General features: G+C 55.4%; 3 protein-coding genes across 12 annotated transcripts in view; 1 reads left to right on the forward strand and 2 right to left on the reverse strand.

Moving 5' to 3' along the window:
• The window catches only part of RNF123 (ring finger protein 123), a 52,158-nt gene extending 51,153 nt beyond the window's left edge, over window positions 1–1,005 (forward strand). For all 3 annotated transcript variants that reach the window (XM_072876437.1, XM_072876439.1, XM_072876438.1), the window contains 3 exons: window positions 104–198; window positions 312–397; window positions 498–1,005. In XM_072876437.1, the coding sequence (XP_072732538.1) occupies window positions 104–198; window positions 312–397; window positions 498–597 (281 nt within the window). In that variant the 3' untranslated portion in view covers window positions 598–1,005. The remainder of the gene's footprint in view (window positions 1–103; window positions 199–311; window positions 398–497) is intronic.
• Window positions 1,006–1,081: 76 nt separating this feature from the next.
• On the reverse strand, window positions 1,082–3,546 carry GMPPB (GDP-mannose pyrophosphorylase B). The gene is made up of 8 exons (XM_072876449.1): window positions 3,385–3,546; window positions 3,238–3,318; window positions 3,049–3,097; window positions 2,186–2,487; window positions 2,031–2,109; window positions 1,807–1,934; window positions 1,439–1,621; window positions 1,082–1,275 (listed from the first exon to the last, which is right to left on the reverse strand). Exons 1-8 carry the CDS (start codon window positions 3,511–3,513, stop codon window positions 1,144–1,146), a joined length of 1,083 nt encoding a protein of 360 aa, XP_072732550.1. The 5' UTR covers window positions 3,514–3,546; the 3' UTR covers window positions 1,082–1,143.
• A 433-nt stretch (window positions 3,547–3,979) lies between these two features.
• Window positions 3,980–15,374, reverse strand: part of IP6K1 (inositol hexakisphosphate kinase 1) — a 39,580-nt gene continuing 28,185 nt past the window's right edge. For 5 of the 8 annotated variants that reach the window (XM_072876444.1, XM_072876441.1, XM_072876443.1 and 2 more), the window contains 5 exons: window positions 13,335–13,680; window positions 10,769–10,979; window positions 9,988–10,172; window positions 7,571–7,746; window positions 3,980–6,690 (listed from right to left, as the gene is read on the reverse strand). In XM_072876444.1, coding sequence (XP_072732545.1) covers window positions 6,181–6,690; window positions 7,571–7,746; window positions 9,988–10,172; window positions 10,769–10,979; window positions 13,335–13,557 — 1,305 coding nt within the window. In that variant the 5' untranslated portion in view covers window positions 13,558–13,680 and the 3' untranslated portion in view covers window positions 3,980–6,180. Of the gene's footprint in view, window positions 6,691–7,570; window positions 7,747–9,987; window positions 10,173–10,768; window positions 10,980–11,191; window positions 11,353–13,334; window positions 13,681–15,374 lie in introns of those variants that run through there. The other 3 variants (XM_072876447.1, XM_072876448.1, XM_072876446.1) reach the window with 3 other exon arrangements.

Genomic DNA, 15,374 nt, shown 5'->3' on the forward strand with positions numbered 1-15,374 from the left:
GGCTGGTCCCCGAGGGCAGCTGCAGAGCCCCATGCATCGCCCAGCAGCTTTGGGACAGCCTGAGGGTCACATTCACCCACACACACCCGGTTTGTCCCCACAGACACGGAATACATCAGTGCCGAGGAGCTGGAGAAGGTGGACAAGATGCTGAGCCACCTCAGCGAGGAGTCCAAGCAGGCAGCTGCCACCACGCTGGTGAGTCCCCTGGCCCAGTCCCGATGCTCAGCAGCAGCCCCAGCTCCCGGCACAGCTGCTCTGGGACACGGGGTTTTTGCTGCCACCGCTAACTGCCTGGTGCCCCCCCACAGCCCACCAGTGAGGAAGACCTGTGCCCCATCTGCTACGCACACCCCATCTCGGCCATCTTCAGACCCTGCTCCCACAAGTCGTGCAAGTGAGTAGCTCGCATGCGCAAGCCCCCCTCAGGGCGACTGCCAGGCCCGGGCCCCCCGTGCCGTGCAGGGGGGCTCACGCTCTTTCCTCCTCTGTCCCAGAGCCTGCATCAACCAGCACCTGATGAACAACAAGGACTGCTTCTTCTGCAAGGCCACCATCACGGGGGTGGACGACTTCACCAAGCCAGCCAGCTCGTAGCACCCAGCCCCGCACCGCGGGCTCCCCCAGCTGAGCGGGGCAGCCCCCCTGCCGCACACTGGCTTCTCCCCGGACGCTCACCCTGCTCGGGGCTGCGGGGCCCTTGCCCACAGGGCCACGACCCAGCACAGGGCCGCAGTGTGGGGCAGGGGGCTGTAGGGAGGGGGACGCTGGCGGGGGGGAGGCCTGATGCCAGGCTCTGGGGCGAGCATCCCCCTCCCCCAGCGCCTGGGCCATGGCAGCCCCTCTGCCCCACAGGCCGTTCTCAGGGAGGGGTGCCCAAGGCCTCGGCTCTGTGGCAGGCCCGGGGACGCGCGGCTGGGCGTTCGGGCTGTTAACTTGCCCCTGGCTGGGGGCTGACTTCATGAAACGCAGCATTAAATTATTCTTCCTTATATGGTGCCCTGAGACATGGGGAGGGGAAGCCAGGGCAGCGCTGGCGAGCAACCCACTGCTCGGGCCACACTCAGATGACACTCAGCAGTAGATGGAAATACAAATATTTAATCCGAGTAGAGCCGGGAGTGCAGGGCCCACCAGGGGCTGCTACATGATGATGCGTGGCTCTGGCACAGACTCCGCGATGGACTTGTGTGGCAGCACATTGGCCCCATTGAGGTAGAGCTCGTCGTTGACGATGACGTCCTCGCCCAGCACTGTCACATTCTCCATGCGCACCTGCCCCAGAGAGGCCCCGTCACACCTGCCCCGGCTCAGGGCTCAGTGCCACACTCCTGCCCGCAGGCATTGGCGCATCCCTCCATCCCTTCGGCCGCAGCCCGAGGAGTCAGGAGGGCAAGAGCCGAGCCCCCATTCCCCGCAGGGGCACACACATCCTCACCCACTGCCCCACGGAGCAGCTCCAGCCCACGATGCAGGACTCCAGCCAGGAGTGGGAACGGATGCGGGCCCCCTTCAGCACGGTGCAGCGTTTGATGCGCACCCCGTCCTCCACCACCACGCCGGCCCCAATCGTCACGTTGGGGCCGATGACGCAGTTTGCCCCGATCTTGGCGCTGGGGTCCTGGAAGGAAGAGGGGCTGCACCAGGGCCGGGAGGGCAGCCAGAGCTCTTGGTACAGCCCGCGCCACTTGGCCAGCGTGGGGACAGGAGGGCACAGCTTGAGGACGGCAGCAAGGATGGCGGTGGGAGGACGCAGAGAGCCCGTGAGGCGTGCCCAGGGCCGGCGTGCTGGGGGCTGGCACTTACCACCAGCACGTTCCCTACGACACCGGGCCCCGAGTGCAGCTTCTCGGGGTGCTGAGCCCGCAGTGCCTGCAGGTACATGCACATGCCTGTGAGGAAGTCTTTCGGCTGCCCAATGTCCATCCAGAAGCCTGCAGGGACAGAACCACGGTGACAGCCCCCAGCACGGGGGTGGCAGCGCAGGCAAGACCCCCCCCATGCTGCCCGCACAGTGCACAGGGCCTTACCCTGAAGCTCCATGGCATAGAGCTGCCCCTCCTGCGCCATGGCCGGGAAGATCTCCTTCTCGATGGAGGTGGGGCGCAGCTGCAAGGACGGGGCGCAGGGCTGAGCGGGCGACCTGGCCCCCCAGCCTGGCCCAGCCCAGCGTCCCAGCCCCTACCTGGATGCGTTGCAGGATGCCAGGGCTGAAGATGTAGAGCCCGGCGTTGATCTTGTTGGACACGAAGACACGTGGCTTCTCCACGAAGCGGCAGATGCGGCCGGTGTCAGCCTCGCTCACCACCACGCCGTACTTGGCCGGCTCCTCGACGCGGGTCACCACCAGCGAGCCCTCGCCACCGTGCTGCCGGTGGAAACGGGCCAGCGCCGCGAAGGGGAACTCGCAGATCACGTCGCTGTTGAGGACAAAGAAGGGCTCCCCGCCCTCGGCCAGCAGGTCCCGCGCCAGCGCCAGTGGCCCCGCTGCCCAGCTGTGAGTGACCCCGCAGGGACGGGGCGAGCCCAGTGCCCAGGTCCTCCTGGCCCCACCTGCGCCTGCCCCAGTGTCCCTGCTCCCCACTGGCCCTCCCAAGTCCCCAGGCCCCCTGGATCCTCACCAGCCCTGCTGTCCCTGGTCCTTACCGTGCCTGTCCTGATGTCGCTGGTCCCTCTCTCATCCTGCCCATGCCCATCCTGGCATACCCCTCCTGGTGTCCCCAGTCTTCCCAGCCCTGCCCATCCATAACCACCCTGCTGCCCATGGTGTCCCCCTCCCAGTGTTCCCAGTGTCCCCCAGCCCTGCCCATCCATAACCACAGGGCTGCCCGTGGTGTCCCTCGGCCCTACCCATACCCACGCTGCTCTCCACGGCGTCCTCCTCCCGGTGTCCCCAGTGTCGCCAGCACTACCCGCGCTCCCCCTCCTGCCCATGGTGTCCCCCTCTCAGCGCCCCCAGCCCTCCCCGTACCCACACCGGTGTCCCCGGGCTTCCTCCGTCCTGCCTGCGCCCGCCCCCGGCCCCGCCCGGCCCTGCCCGCACCCTACCTGTGCCCAGCGGCTCCTTCTCGTGGGACAGGGAGATGCGGATGCCGAGCTGCGGGCACAGGGTGAGCGGCGGGAGGCGAGGGGAGGCGAGGGGAGGCGGGGGGAGGCGGCGGGAGGCGACGAGGGGAGGCGGCGGGAGGCGACGAGGGGAGGCGGGGGGAGGCGACGAGGGGAGGCGGGGGCCCTTACCCGCTGCTCCTGCTCCCGCATGGCGGCCCCCAGCGCCTCCGACATGTAGCTCACCGCCAGCACCACGTGGCTGACGCCGGCCTGCGGGAGCGCGGGTCAGCCGGCGGCGGGGCGGCCCCCGCGCCCCCCGCCCGCCGCCGCGCCCACCTGCCGGAGGGCCTCCAGCTGGTGCAGCAGCAGCGCCTTGTTGCAGAACTCCACCAGCGGCTTCGGCCGGCTCAGGGTCAGCGGCCGCAGCCGCGTCCCGAAGCCGCCCACCAGGATCAGCGCCCGCATCCCCCCGCCGCCCCGCGCCCGCGCCGACACGTCAGCGCCGCGCGCGCCTTCCGCGTCACCGCCGCCCGCCCCGCCTCCTGCCGCCCGCCCCGGGTCCTGCCGCCCGCCGCCGCCCCGACGGCACCGACGGCCACGGCCGCGGCGGGACAAGCCGGCGGAGAGCGGCCGGCCGCCGCGCCGCGGGGACAGAGCGCTCCCGCTCGCCTCCCGGGAGCTGCAAGGCCGGGTCGTTGCCGCAGCACGGCGGCGGCTCGGGGAGGGGGGGGGGGCCGCACCCCACCGGACCCTGCCCGGGGCCGGGAAGGACAGGAGCGACCGCGCTGAGAAGAGGGCAGGGGAAGGGCCGTGCCCTTCGCGGGACAGAGAAGGACCTTAAGCCACCCGCACAGGGGTCCTGCCCGCGCCCCCCCCCCAAGCCCCGTCCCTGGGCTCAGACGGCGGGGAAAGGCAGGCACGGCACACCGCGGACAAAAACAGATCCTTTAATGGTTTTTGGTTCTCTGTGAAGCACAAACAGGTGATTATTCATGTAAAAACAAACGGGGGGCAAGGCTATGTACAAGCTGTGGAGTCCCACCGCGGCGGGCCAAGGGCAGAGGCGGCTCCCGCGGGGCAGAGGCGGCCCCTCGCCCCCCGCCCCGGCCGAGGGAGGCAGGGAAGGGCAGGAGCCAGGGCCGGGGGAGGCGGAGGTGCTCCCCAGGAGGAACGGCCCCGGCCCCGCGCCTGCCCCAGCGCAGCCCGCCGGGGCCAGGGACAGCAGGGCCTGCGGGGGTAGCGCGGCCGCTGTAGGGACCTGGGACAACGCTGCTCAGCTGCTCCAACAAACCTCCCTCCCCGCTGCAAACCTGTTCCCTGAAAATCCCCTGAGCCCTGCCTGGCGGGGCAGCCACCCACAGAAGCGATGAAGTGTAGGAGCCCAGCGCAGGGAAGAGGGGCATGAGCGAAGGTCCTCGTCCAGAGAGCTGGAGGGGAGCAGTGGCTGGGGCAAGCTCTAGAGCAGCCGGGAGAGGGGCGGAGGTACCATTTAGGACACAGGCGCTGCCCCTGCCCCCTTCCACACGCCCGCTGCGGCAGCTAGAGCTGGCCGCCAGCCGAGCACCAACACTTCCCAAGCAGACCGTGCACACACAGAGTCGGCACACATGCTACATGCGAGTATTCCCCAAACAAGCTTTCCTGAAGTAAAAAAAAAAAAAAAAAAAACAACCCACAACAAAAAAGCCCACAACCCTGGCCTTGCAGGCACCCAGGCAGTTTCTCGGCCAGTCCGGGTAATGGTAACACCATGGAACAAGTCAGTGACACCAGGGAAGGAGCAACCAGGGGTCCCAGCACAGAAACACAGAGGGGGTGATGCAGAGTGGGGTACGGTTGGGTACCACCAGGCCACAGTATCAAACGTTAATGCCCTCATCAAGGGAAGCCACAGGTAAAGCACCAGCTCCGGGAGGGAGCCCAGGCAGCAAAGCACATCCCAGCTGGCTGTTTCATCCGCAGATTGTTTATTTTGTGAAAGACTGACTCTGTGAAGCAAAGCTAAACAGTCAGGCGATGGCACTCGCCACTCAGCTGGGTCCCCCCTCCCCTGCCCCCCAGACACCCCCAGGGAGAACAGGAGTCAGCCCTAACCCTTGGCCTCCCCTTCCACCATCCCCGTGCACGGACCTGCCAGAAGAGCGGGGGCTGCAGGGCAGAGGGCCCTGCCGGGGAAGAAGGCAGCCTCGCGCTGCAGCCCCCGGGGCCCCACGGCAGGAGGGAGATACTCGCGTACAACCTGTGGGACCAACGTCACACGACGGGAAGGGTTGAAATGGTCCGAAACGCCCCGCTGCACTGCTGGGGTCGCGTTAACTGCTACAGATACTATTGCTAGCCCACGAGCTGAGTTCTTGCTTGGTCAGTGGTCCAAGACAGAGTTACTCTCACAGAGCCCCGTGCCTGCCTGTACGCAGGCTTGCCTATGCCACCCCATCGGGGAACGAGCAGGGCCCAGGCTCGAGCACAACTCCAGGCATGTGGCATTCCCTCCTGGCCGCAGCTCTGCCAGGGGTTGCATTTGGTCATTTTATTTCCACGTTTGGGTTGGTTATTCACAGTGCCCAAACAGCAGAAAAAGGCAGCATCAAAAGCAAAGCCCCATCAGCAAAACCCAGGGCAGAGCTAGCGCCACCAAACACACGGACCAGCACCTGTGCTGCTCGCCATCAGCCCCACAGATGCTGCCAACTGTTAGTCAAGTGCCCCTTCCAAATAACCCAGGAGAATTTCAAAGGGAAGGCTCTCCCAGGGGCTCCTGAGGCAGGAAGCTCCTCAGGCCTCAGCTCCAGCCCCCTGAAGAGCTCCGTGCTCTCCTGCTTTCTCTTCCCTACGTCCAAGGTCCTCCCTCCAGAACGCACACGCGATGAGTGAAGAACCGGGACACCCAACACCCAGCAGGCATCTACAGAGCCTCCTCCAGAAGGCGGAGAGCTAGTGCGGTCAGAACCATCTGGGCAGCATGAGGAGCTCTTCCGTCCTGCCTCCCCTCAGCTCTTCTATCCAAGTACATTTAAAAACAATGGAGCAATACAATTGTTTAAAACCAAAGTTGTCTGCTTTTTCCTGTGGTAGTAGGTGGTCTTGCCTGCTCCTGCCACCAGGACAAGAATAAGAGGCTGTAGCCCAGGGCTACTGGTTTTCCTCACGCATCTGTTCCATGATGTTGATGAGGCTTTCCAGCCCGAATACATAACCCATGTCGGGTCCGTCATGCACAGTGGGGTCATCGCGAAAGCCTTTGAACGTGCTGTGTGCAAAGTCAATCATACGCACATCCACCTTGGGCTGGGCCGAGGAGCCGGGCTCCGTGCTGCTGCCATCCTGAAGGCTCTCTGGGAGAGAGCTGTCCACTCGCTTCAGCCGCATCTCCGGCCGGCGCTCCACAAACATACCTGCCCTGCTGTCCTTCCCATCGTAAATTATGAGAAGGGAACTGGAGTAGAAGCGGTAGGAGGCCTGTCTCTCCAAAACTGCCTTCAGGCTTCGCAGTTTGGCGAGGACAGGCTCAAAGAGGTCCTTGCGCAGCTCAATGCCATTGTGGAGATACTGGTAGAGGGCATTGCGGAAGCCCTCGATGGAAAGACCACGTCCATAGTATTTATTCCTGCATAAGTAATGCCCTGTGTCCAGCTGATAGACCTAGAATGCCAAAAGGAAATGCACATCAAGTGGGAGCAACAGGTTAAGGCATGCAGAGAGCCCTGAGCTGTCCTGCACTGACAGGGCAGAGGGGACTCATCCTGTCCCCACCACGCCCATGAGGGAGCAGTAAACAGCTCTGCCTGTTCCCTGAATCCCAAAGCAGCTGATGGGTGCAGCCCATGGGCACAGTCAGGGTGCTCAAGCACAGGTTCTCTCCCAGGACACCCAAAGGGTGGCTCTTCAGTCCGAGCGTTCCCAAGAAGCATGACACAACAGACCCCGAGGCTTAAAAAGCCAAGTCTTACAGCAACTCGGACAATCCTCTGGCAGCGGGAGCTGCCGGCACATATTGCTGTTATTATGTGGCATGTGATTAATGAGGGGCCCTCATTGCTTCAGAGTCTGTGGGCAGAGATCTGGATTGCAAGATCCTTCTGTGGGTGGGGAAAGGAGTGACTGTTGCACAACAGCACCAGCAGCAAACCCTTGGGTGCAGGGCCTAGCCACAAGAGGAGAGCAACTTCTTAAACTCTCAGTACAGCACAGAAGCAAATGTCAGCTGATGCTGGGACAGAGGGACACCTCCCTCCCCAGGCACTGTGATTCTAGCTGAACACTAAGCCACAAAAATCATTTTATCAGAAAATCCCCTAACTGTCTGTGAACAAAACTGCTTTGGGTAAAGCGGGCCATCGGGAGAAGCAGATTCCTTTGTTCTAGGCTTAGAAATGAAGACAAAAAGCACGTACCATGAACACTGGTGTACCTACCTGAAGTGGAAGACTGTAACTCAGTGCTCAGCAGAAAATGCTAACTAGGAGGTCTAATGGGGCTGCGAAAGGGAACGTGCAGCACCTGCAGCTTCGGGGATCCCTACCTGCATCCCACACACGCGCACGCCCAAGGTGGCGGAAGTGCTCTGTTCACACTTCTTCATCTGCCGAGCAGCCTTCTCCTCAGACGCATCATCTCCATGCTGTCTGGTCCCCATCTTCAGATCAAGCACGCAGGGAAGCTTGAAGTGATGCACCACGTTCTCCAGCAAAAGGAACTCTGGGAGACATGTCAAGGAGAGCTCACCTGTCAGAGACACCGCTCCCCGGGGCCACCACGGACAGGGACTTGGGCCAGCGTGAGACAGGTTCAGGCAACAAACAAACAGGAACCCGAAGAACAGACAGAACAAACTGTTTGGGGAGGTGAAGAGAAGTACAAAACCCAAACAGTGGCACCCAGGCTTTCACACTTGGTAGAAGAAATCAGCCTGGAAAGTGGAACGGCCAACAGTAAGCAAGGAGAACACATGCAGGCGTACTGGAAACTCAGCAGGGGGAACCGAAGAGCAGAATGCTAGTGTCAGGAAAGGCACAATCTGCCGGCAAGAATTGCTGATACATTAAAGGAGAGCTTAAAGGCTAATCATATTAGCAGTTTAACCATATGGATAAACAATACAATCCCCATGGACTGAAAACTCAAGACTCAAGTAACAGCACAGTACTGTTGCTATGGCCTGCCCAGAACAGCAACACTGCCCGACACACGGGGTGGAACCGGAGAGGCTACAAAGGCAGGAAACAGAACAGTAAAAGGAGCCTTCAATTACCAGCACGCACAATGGGCAAACCCTCCATTAGGGCACAGCACTGAGAACAAGCTTGTCCCAAAGGGGAAAAATCAACCCTGACGTTTGCCCCAAGAAGCCCTGCAGGGCACGGTTCAACATGTCATGCTGAAATGGCAACCAGAGCACAGCTAGATTAAACCTGCAAGGAAGTTTAATGTTTAGAAAAATCTATCATCAGCTATGTTTGATTTTGAAAGAGGAACTTCATAAAAATAAGGAAGTGTGATTAAAAAGAATAGGACAGACAAGAAGAATTACTTCTCTGCAAGTGATGCAGGCTATTTAAAAATAAAAGCTGGAGGCTCAAAGCACACATTTGAGAATAGGAAAAGGAAGCCCACAGAGTTAAAATGATGAAGAATACAGCTATTAAAAGTAAGGTTGTTTCTACGTGAGGAAAACAATCAAGCTCCAGCAGGTGAAAAAAAACCAACCCACAAGCTGGCAAGTTGAGGAGTCATTTGCAAAGGCACAGAAAATAACAAATCCATCTTTAACCGTATGAAGAAGCCTGTCTTTAAACCCTGCAGGCAGTCTAAGCACAAAAGGAGCTACAGGGGAGGGGGGTGGGATGGGGGTGTGTGAAGAGACCCCCTAAAAAGAGAAATAAGATTAATATTTTGCTTCTTTGTTTACTGGGGAAGAGCTTAGGGGATTCCCAAGGCAGAATTCTCTGCATTCAGAGAATTCTCAAACTGAAATGCCAAGAGAAGAGATTGCATGTTGAACAGAAAATCAGAGATGTGTAACTCATTTAACACTGCCTTACTACCAGGAGACTGAAGGGAGGCTACCACACCACTGATTTGCAGAGACCTGGGGAACTACAAACCAGCCTCACTGGTCTTACAGCCAAAGTCACCAGTGGGGTCCTTCTGTGGAGATCCATGCCATTCAACAAGTGATCCAGAAAAGCGAGTGAACAGCAAGATGACAAATTTGCTTGTAGTACTAAGTTACTCAAGGTTGCAAACATGAGGAACAGTTGTGAGAAACTCCAAAAGGATCTATGAGACTGACTTGGCCATTACATGGGCAGGCAAAATTCTCTAGAGTTAACATGCAAGATAAGGAGAAAAAGGTTTTTAATGCATAAAGCAGCGCATTTTGAGACAACTATTACCAGCGAGGAGTGGGATCTTGGGGTAATGAAACAGCACTTAGAACAAGAGCGTGTTAGGAATTATGAGGGAGAGGAGAATCAACAGCATTAAACACCAGAGGAAATCTCTGGTTCACCTGCATCTTCCATATGGTGTGCACTTCTGGTCATGGTCTCCAGAAGGAGAACTGGAAGAAACTCCAGAAAGGTGACAAGGACGAACACAGCTCCCTCCCAAAGGATTACCGAACAAGGCAGACCTGCATCTGCTGCTGGGCAAAGCCTGACATGAAAAACTACAAACTGCACAAGCCAACAAAGAGAAGGACCAGAAAAGAAAGAAAACACGGAATCTAGCCAGAAACATGGCTTCTCTGAGCATCAGTGTCAGACATTAGTGTCACTGTATGGGGAGCAGGAAGGAATAGTAAAAAGAAACATGTAATACAGCTTTGCTTGTGTGAATGACGGGAAAGCAAAGGAAACAAGCTGCCTCAGGCACAAATGTGTAGGCCAGAGCAGCAGCAGCAACCTGGCACACTCAGTTCTGCTTCCCAAAGGATACTGTAGAGTTTTCGGTCCTTGGACTCTGACCGCATGCGGCTCAGCTGCTGCTTATGACAGCGCAAGCTCCAGGGGTTATAGCTGATCTTTTCAGAGCTCAGACCGCTGTTCCCGTCCAACATCTGAAATGGAACATCTGAATGGATGTGCAAGTCCACCCGGGGACTCTTCGTTTCCTGGATGCTGCTGGTATAAAGACAGAACAAACTTGCCTGTTAGAACCCATGCATTCTTCAGATACTTACGACTGTCATACCTCCCCTTACACACGACTATCTCCTGTTCCTTCTCCTGCTGCACACTTCACACAATACAAACCTCCTTAACAGCAAATCCTCACTAATACCCTGGGCTGTGGACCCACGGTCAAGGATCTGGTCTAACATCTGCAATTGATAGAGTAAGCAGGAACATTTGTTTCTCAGGGAGCACCAGCTGGTGTGAGAAGGCAGAGACCCATATTCAAAGTACCCTCGGAAGAAACCTCTGGGTTAATAACCAGGTGGACTGAAGAGTGTTTGAATCTGCTCCACATGCTTTGGTTCCACATCCAACAAACTGCCAAGTGTATCAAAAGCACTTCACATGGATGAGTTCATCCTGAATCCAGCAAAACTCCAGACACAGTTTGCAGTGCCACAGCGTGCTGGGCTAGCAAGTGCAAGACAGCCTGCCCACTGTATGGAAGTGCAAAACGCTCTCAACAAAAGAAGCACCAGAGCTGAAAGGGAACGAGATATTTGCTGCTCATCATGTTGTCACTGGGCCCTCAAAGCTTTTACCTTTCAGTGCTGTCACTGGCCAGGCCAGGTTTTTCCTCCTTGTGCTCAGTGCCGCTGCTTGATCTGTGAAGGCTCCGACGCGAGTGCTTGCGTCGTGGCTGGTCCCTCTCTGGCATATCATCCTGCTCCACAGCCTCGTTCTCCACATAGGGATAGGCCACCAGGTTAATGTAGCCGTCGCTGTCTCCCTCAAAACAGACAGATACCACACCTGCCAGAGAGAAGTGACATGTCAGTTCTGTTTCCCAGGGGAGGGAATACACAACCACCAGCACCCAAACATTCAACAAGAGAGAGGAAAATGTAGCTCAGAGCAGCAAAGCAAATCCAGAGCAATGAAAGGAGGTTTAAGACTACAAGAACCCGAATGTTGTTAGCACAGCACAGAGGAGAAATCCCCCAAACAGTGCCCTGTGTCGCTACCTGAGCGAACGGTCAGCAGCAGCAGGGGAAGCTCTGCCACCCGCAGGAAATTAAGGACAAAAGCGCAGCTGGGAGGCTGAGGGGTGTGATTATTTCCTTCCATTCAGTCTTGCAGCAAATGTCATCGAACTGGAGAAAGTCAAGCACAGTCTAACAAGATGCTGAGGGGGGCAAAGCATACAAAAATATCTATGTAGTTCATTTGGGTAAGTATCTATGTCCTGCAGAAGCGTTCCTTCTGTTGACAAGGACATCGCTGGCCAAGTAGGGGTGTGCTTTCTCTGCTAAAGGAGCTCTCCAGCATCTGAGCTCTGAAGTACAGAGCTCTGAGGCTGAGGTAACACCTGCCACTCTTATCACAAGTCAGCCAGTCTTGCAGAAAAGGGATCTGCCAGGTTCCAGGGCTTCCTAGCAATAAAAACAGGGGGCTCTGGAAGTAAATACCTCAGCCAGGGGCAAGCAAGCAGGACCATTTGTGTCCTGTCCAGTTTTACCTTCTGAAGGCTTCTGGAAAGCACCATAGTCCAAGGGAAGGTATAGATCTTTCACAGCACTGAATATATCTATCTGGCGAGCCACAGAGCAGGACAGCTGACACTTCTAGTTAGGGCTGACATCTTCATCTTTGGGACTCCCCCAGCCCTGTAAATGAGGCTATCAGCCCATCTCCTAACTTGCAACGACAAAAATCTTTCATTAGCTTGTCACCAGTATTGAATAGCTGCCAGGAGTATCAGATGCTAGATGCACCGAATCAAATGACTCAAACATGAGGAAACTTTGCACTGCTCAGTTGATGCAGGCCATCATGTTACTGTCCTTCCTTTTCCCTTATCTGCACATGACAATGCTAACAAGGTTCAGGTGGCTCAACACAATTTCAGAGCAGTTCAGCACTCCAGCTTGTCACTACATAAATGCCACTCCAAGTGTTCTGGCTGCTTGGACATGCTCCTTAAGATATCTCTGTGAAAGGGCAATCTTACGGTAACATCCGAGTGCTCAGACAGGAAATCTCATCCCCAATATTCCTCTCGCCCACATCAGTAGGAACAATTTCTGGGACCATCAGGAAACTGTACAGGACTCTCAGATGAAATCCCACACTGGGGTGGAGGTGCATGTCCTATGCCTTTAGGCTACCAGGAAGCATCTGACTTCAAGACGACAGGTCTCCATCTGGACTATCAGCTTCATCAGTTTTAAACACATCTCCCAAGGAAAGCCTGACATCATATCATTTCTAGTAACTACACAGGCTTCAGCTGGGATTTCTGATGGGTCACTAGAGCACCGTATGGCCCCAGAGTGGCTTGAGGGTACAAGAGGATGCGTCTGTTGGAGACTGTATCTTTCACTCACAATCTGCATAGACACAGGTAGGTAAGCTGACACTGCTTCGAGACCTTCAGGTGGCAGCCAGATCAAATGGCAAGACCCTGAACAGATGGTGGTCCCAGCTGTCTGTGAAGCACTGTCCTCCCAATGCCACGTGGTGACAAAGAAGCAGAGGCAACAGCAACACTGAGTCCCCCAGGCTACCTGCCAGTGTCACCATCCTGAATACAAACGCACATGGCCAAAAGTGTATCGAGCTTTGGAAAGATACAGATGAACTGACAACCTCCTACAACGATACAGACACTGGAAAATTCCATTCCTTCAAAGTGGCTGGGGACAAGGCTTCACCTCAGCGCTGGGAAAGCAATGCTTCCTGCTTCAGCGGCTTTCTGATACGGGTCCATAAAAGAGATGGGATGAGGAAGCAATAAATTACAGGACTGGGATGTGCAAATGCTCAGTATATGATCTAACTTCATTTGCTCAAGGTCGAGGCTGTAATTGACAATAACTTGGTAGTGAAATTAATTCAGTTACACATCCATAACCTTAAGCTTCAGACTACAACTGTCACACTGCATATTCTCTGTCTAGAAAGAGGAGCACATTAAACTCTGCATGCCTACAAAGAAAGACTTCCTCCTTCCCAAGGGCTCCTATCAAATTGCTAGCCTGCAAAAGAGAATTATAAACAACAAATAAAATTACACCAAAAGACAGCAAGACATCAGTAGCTGCAGAAAAATGGGAAAGCAGGTTCTTGAAGCATGTAACTGCATTCTGGAATGACAACAGGCCTCACCTTTGTACTCAGGCGTGAACTCCTTCATTTCCGGGGGCAGAGATTCATAGAAGCGCTGTTCTCTGGTAATGAGGGGCTTGCAGACGGTATGGTCATCGTAGCGCATCATGCTGCTGTGGCCACCCACCTGGTGAATGAAAGGCTCCAGCAGGACCCCCCGGTCTCCGGATCGAGTGGCATTCTTGCCATACTTGCCCACTTCCATGGTTTGACAAACACACATTGCGTTGGGCACCAGTTGCACTCTTGGAGCATGGGGAGAGCCACATGGGCTGGGAGGGGTAGCTTAGCAGCGGTCAGGCAGCCACAGGGGGGAAATCCTGGCAATCTGCTTCCTTACAATGATCTGAAAAAGCAAAGGAGATTCCTCTGAATGGAGGACCACTTGCATTCACTCCCTGTTGGCTCGGAAAAGTTTTTATTTATTTATTTATATCCATAACTGTTCCTCTTCTGTTCTCTGTTTACATCCCACTTGTTCCAGCATGCTCCTCACCACCTCTTTAATCCTACAGGTAAACACACACTAATTTGGAGGCAGTCTCATCTAGAGCTTCTTCAATAGAGCTGACAGGAGACAGGGAAAGGAGGAGGTATGAGTATTCTGAGCCTCCCATCTTTAGAAAATACTATTTCCTTCCTTTAGTTCATTTTATTAGTAAGGCAAGGTGCTAATGGAGCACAAACCACGAGCTACAGCACAATTAAAACCAAGCCCACACCTGCCTATCAGTAACAGTGACTGACACAGGCAGAACGAACATTTCAAGAATATGAATTCCACTCCTTGTGCCTCTGCATTTTTAACATCTAAAGGACAAAATAATTCCTGTTCACCTCCTACTCTAACACTGTTTTTCCTCCTTTACTGACTCGCTTCTCTTCAGGCTATGACATGAAAGATGCTCAGAATAAGACAGTCATTCTGTCGCTGCGCGTATGCTGTAACTGAATGGATTCCACTCAGATTCTCTCCTTTATTACTCTAAGCCCTTCAGGACAACAACTATTTCCTGATGCTTTCACAGTACCTATATGCACAACAGGTCCCTGATCTCTAGAGGTAGGCAAGAGAGATCGCTAAATCCAAATGAGATTAGAAGTGCTTTGGAGAAGACAGATGCCCTTTTCATGTCTGCAGAGTGCCTGGCACAGACACAGGATGATAGAAAAGTAAAAGCCGTCCAAATTCTCTCCAGATGATTTGCCCTTTCCAGCTTGGATCATAGCTGCTCCTGAGGCTGCTGGGGAAGACACCACAGGATTTCCTCACAACGATGATCTACCCAAAGTCTTTGGTACAAGAACCATATGGTGACTACAGTTTCTGAATTCATCAAATTTCCAGGTTTTTAGCACAGCCACAGCCGAGGGCAATAATTTAAGAACTGAGGGATCCTGGGGGCCTGAACAAGGGACACGGTTCAGGCAGTTCCTCATCTGGCCACAGTGTGTCTCCACAGCTACACAACACTGCCAGGCTGGGGGAAGTTCTGGATGAAGATGGTCTCTTCTCCCTCCCCTCCAATTCAATCATGTAAGAGATGCAGCTCAAGAGATTCAAAAGGAGGGGAGATACTTCCTAAAATGTTTAACCCAATCTAACCCAAAAGCTCCCCGCAACAGGACAATGCTTCTCTCCCTGTCCACACGTTCCTCCTCGCTCCCTCGCACTGGATTTGGGGATAGTATGAGTGTACGTACAATTGAGTTGAATCATCTCACTGATCCGATGGAAGACATTTCCTTTTGTGGTTACATGACCACACAACTACATTCAGTGTAAGGGGAACAGTGTGATTACTTAGCTTGCTTTTGAGGTGGGGGGCAGGGAATAGGAGGGGAAAAAAACCCACCACCACCACAGATGGTCCCTCTCTGTAGCAACTCACATCAATGTCTATTCAAGGTATCCTTCAAAGTCTCTGTCTCCTGAACTCACTCAGAGCCTAAGTCATATCACAAAGAAAAAAATGCAGTGGATTTCTTTCCTCCCTCTTATTTGGTTTATCAACAAGAATAAATTTCAGCAGCAGAGGC

This window comes from Ciconia boyciana, chromosome 11, assembly GCF_034638445.1.
Source record: "Ciconia boyciana chromosome 11, ASM3463844v1, whole genome shotgun sequence".
Lineage (NCBI taxonomy): Eukaryota > Metazoa > Chordata > Aves > Ciconiiformes > Ciconiidae > Ciconia > Ciconia boyciana.

Excerpts from the sequence above, each read along its gene's own strand:
- GMPPB (XM_072876449.1), bottom strand. The coding sequence starts at position 3,513 with ATGCGGGCGCTGATCCTGGTGGGCGGCTTCGGGACGCGGCTGCGGCCG. Across the intron at positions 3,098-3,237 it reads TGCGGGAGCAGGAGCAGCGG|CTCGGCATCCGCATCTCCCT; the intron begins GTAAGGGCCCCC and ends CTGTGCCCGCAG. Across the intron at positions 2,488-3,048 it reads GAAGGAGCCGCTGGGCACAG|CGGGGCCACTGGCGCTGGCG; the intron begins GTAGGGTGCGGG and ends ACAGCTGGGCAG.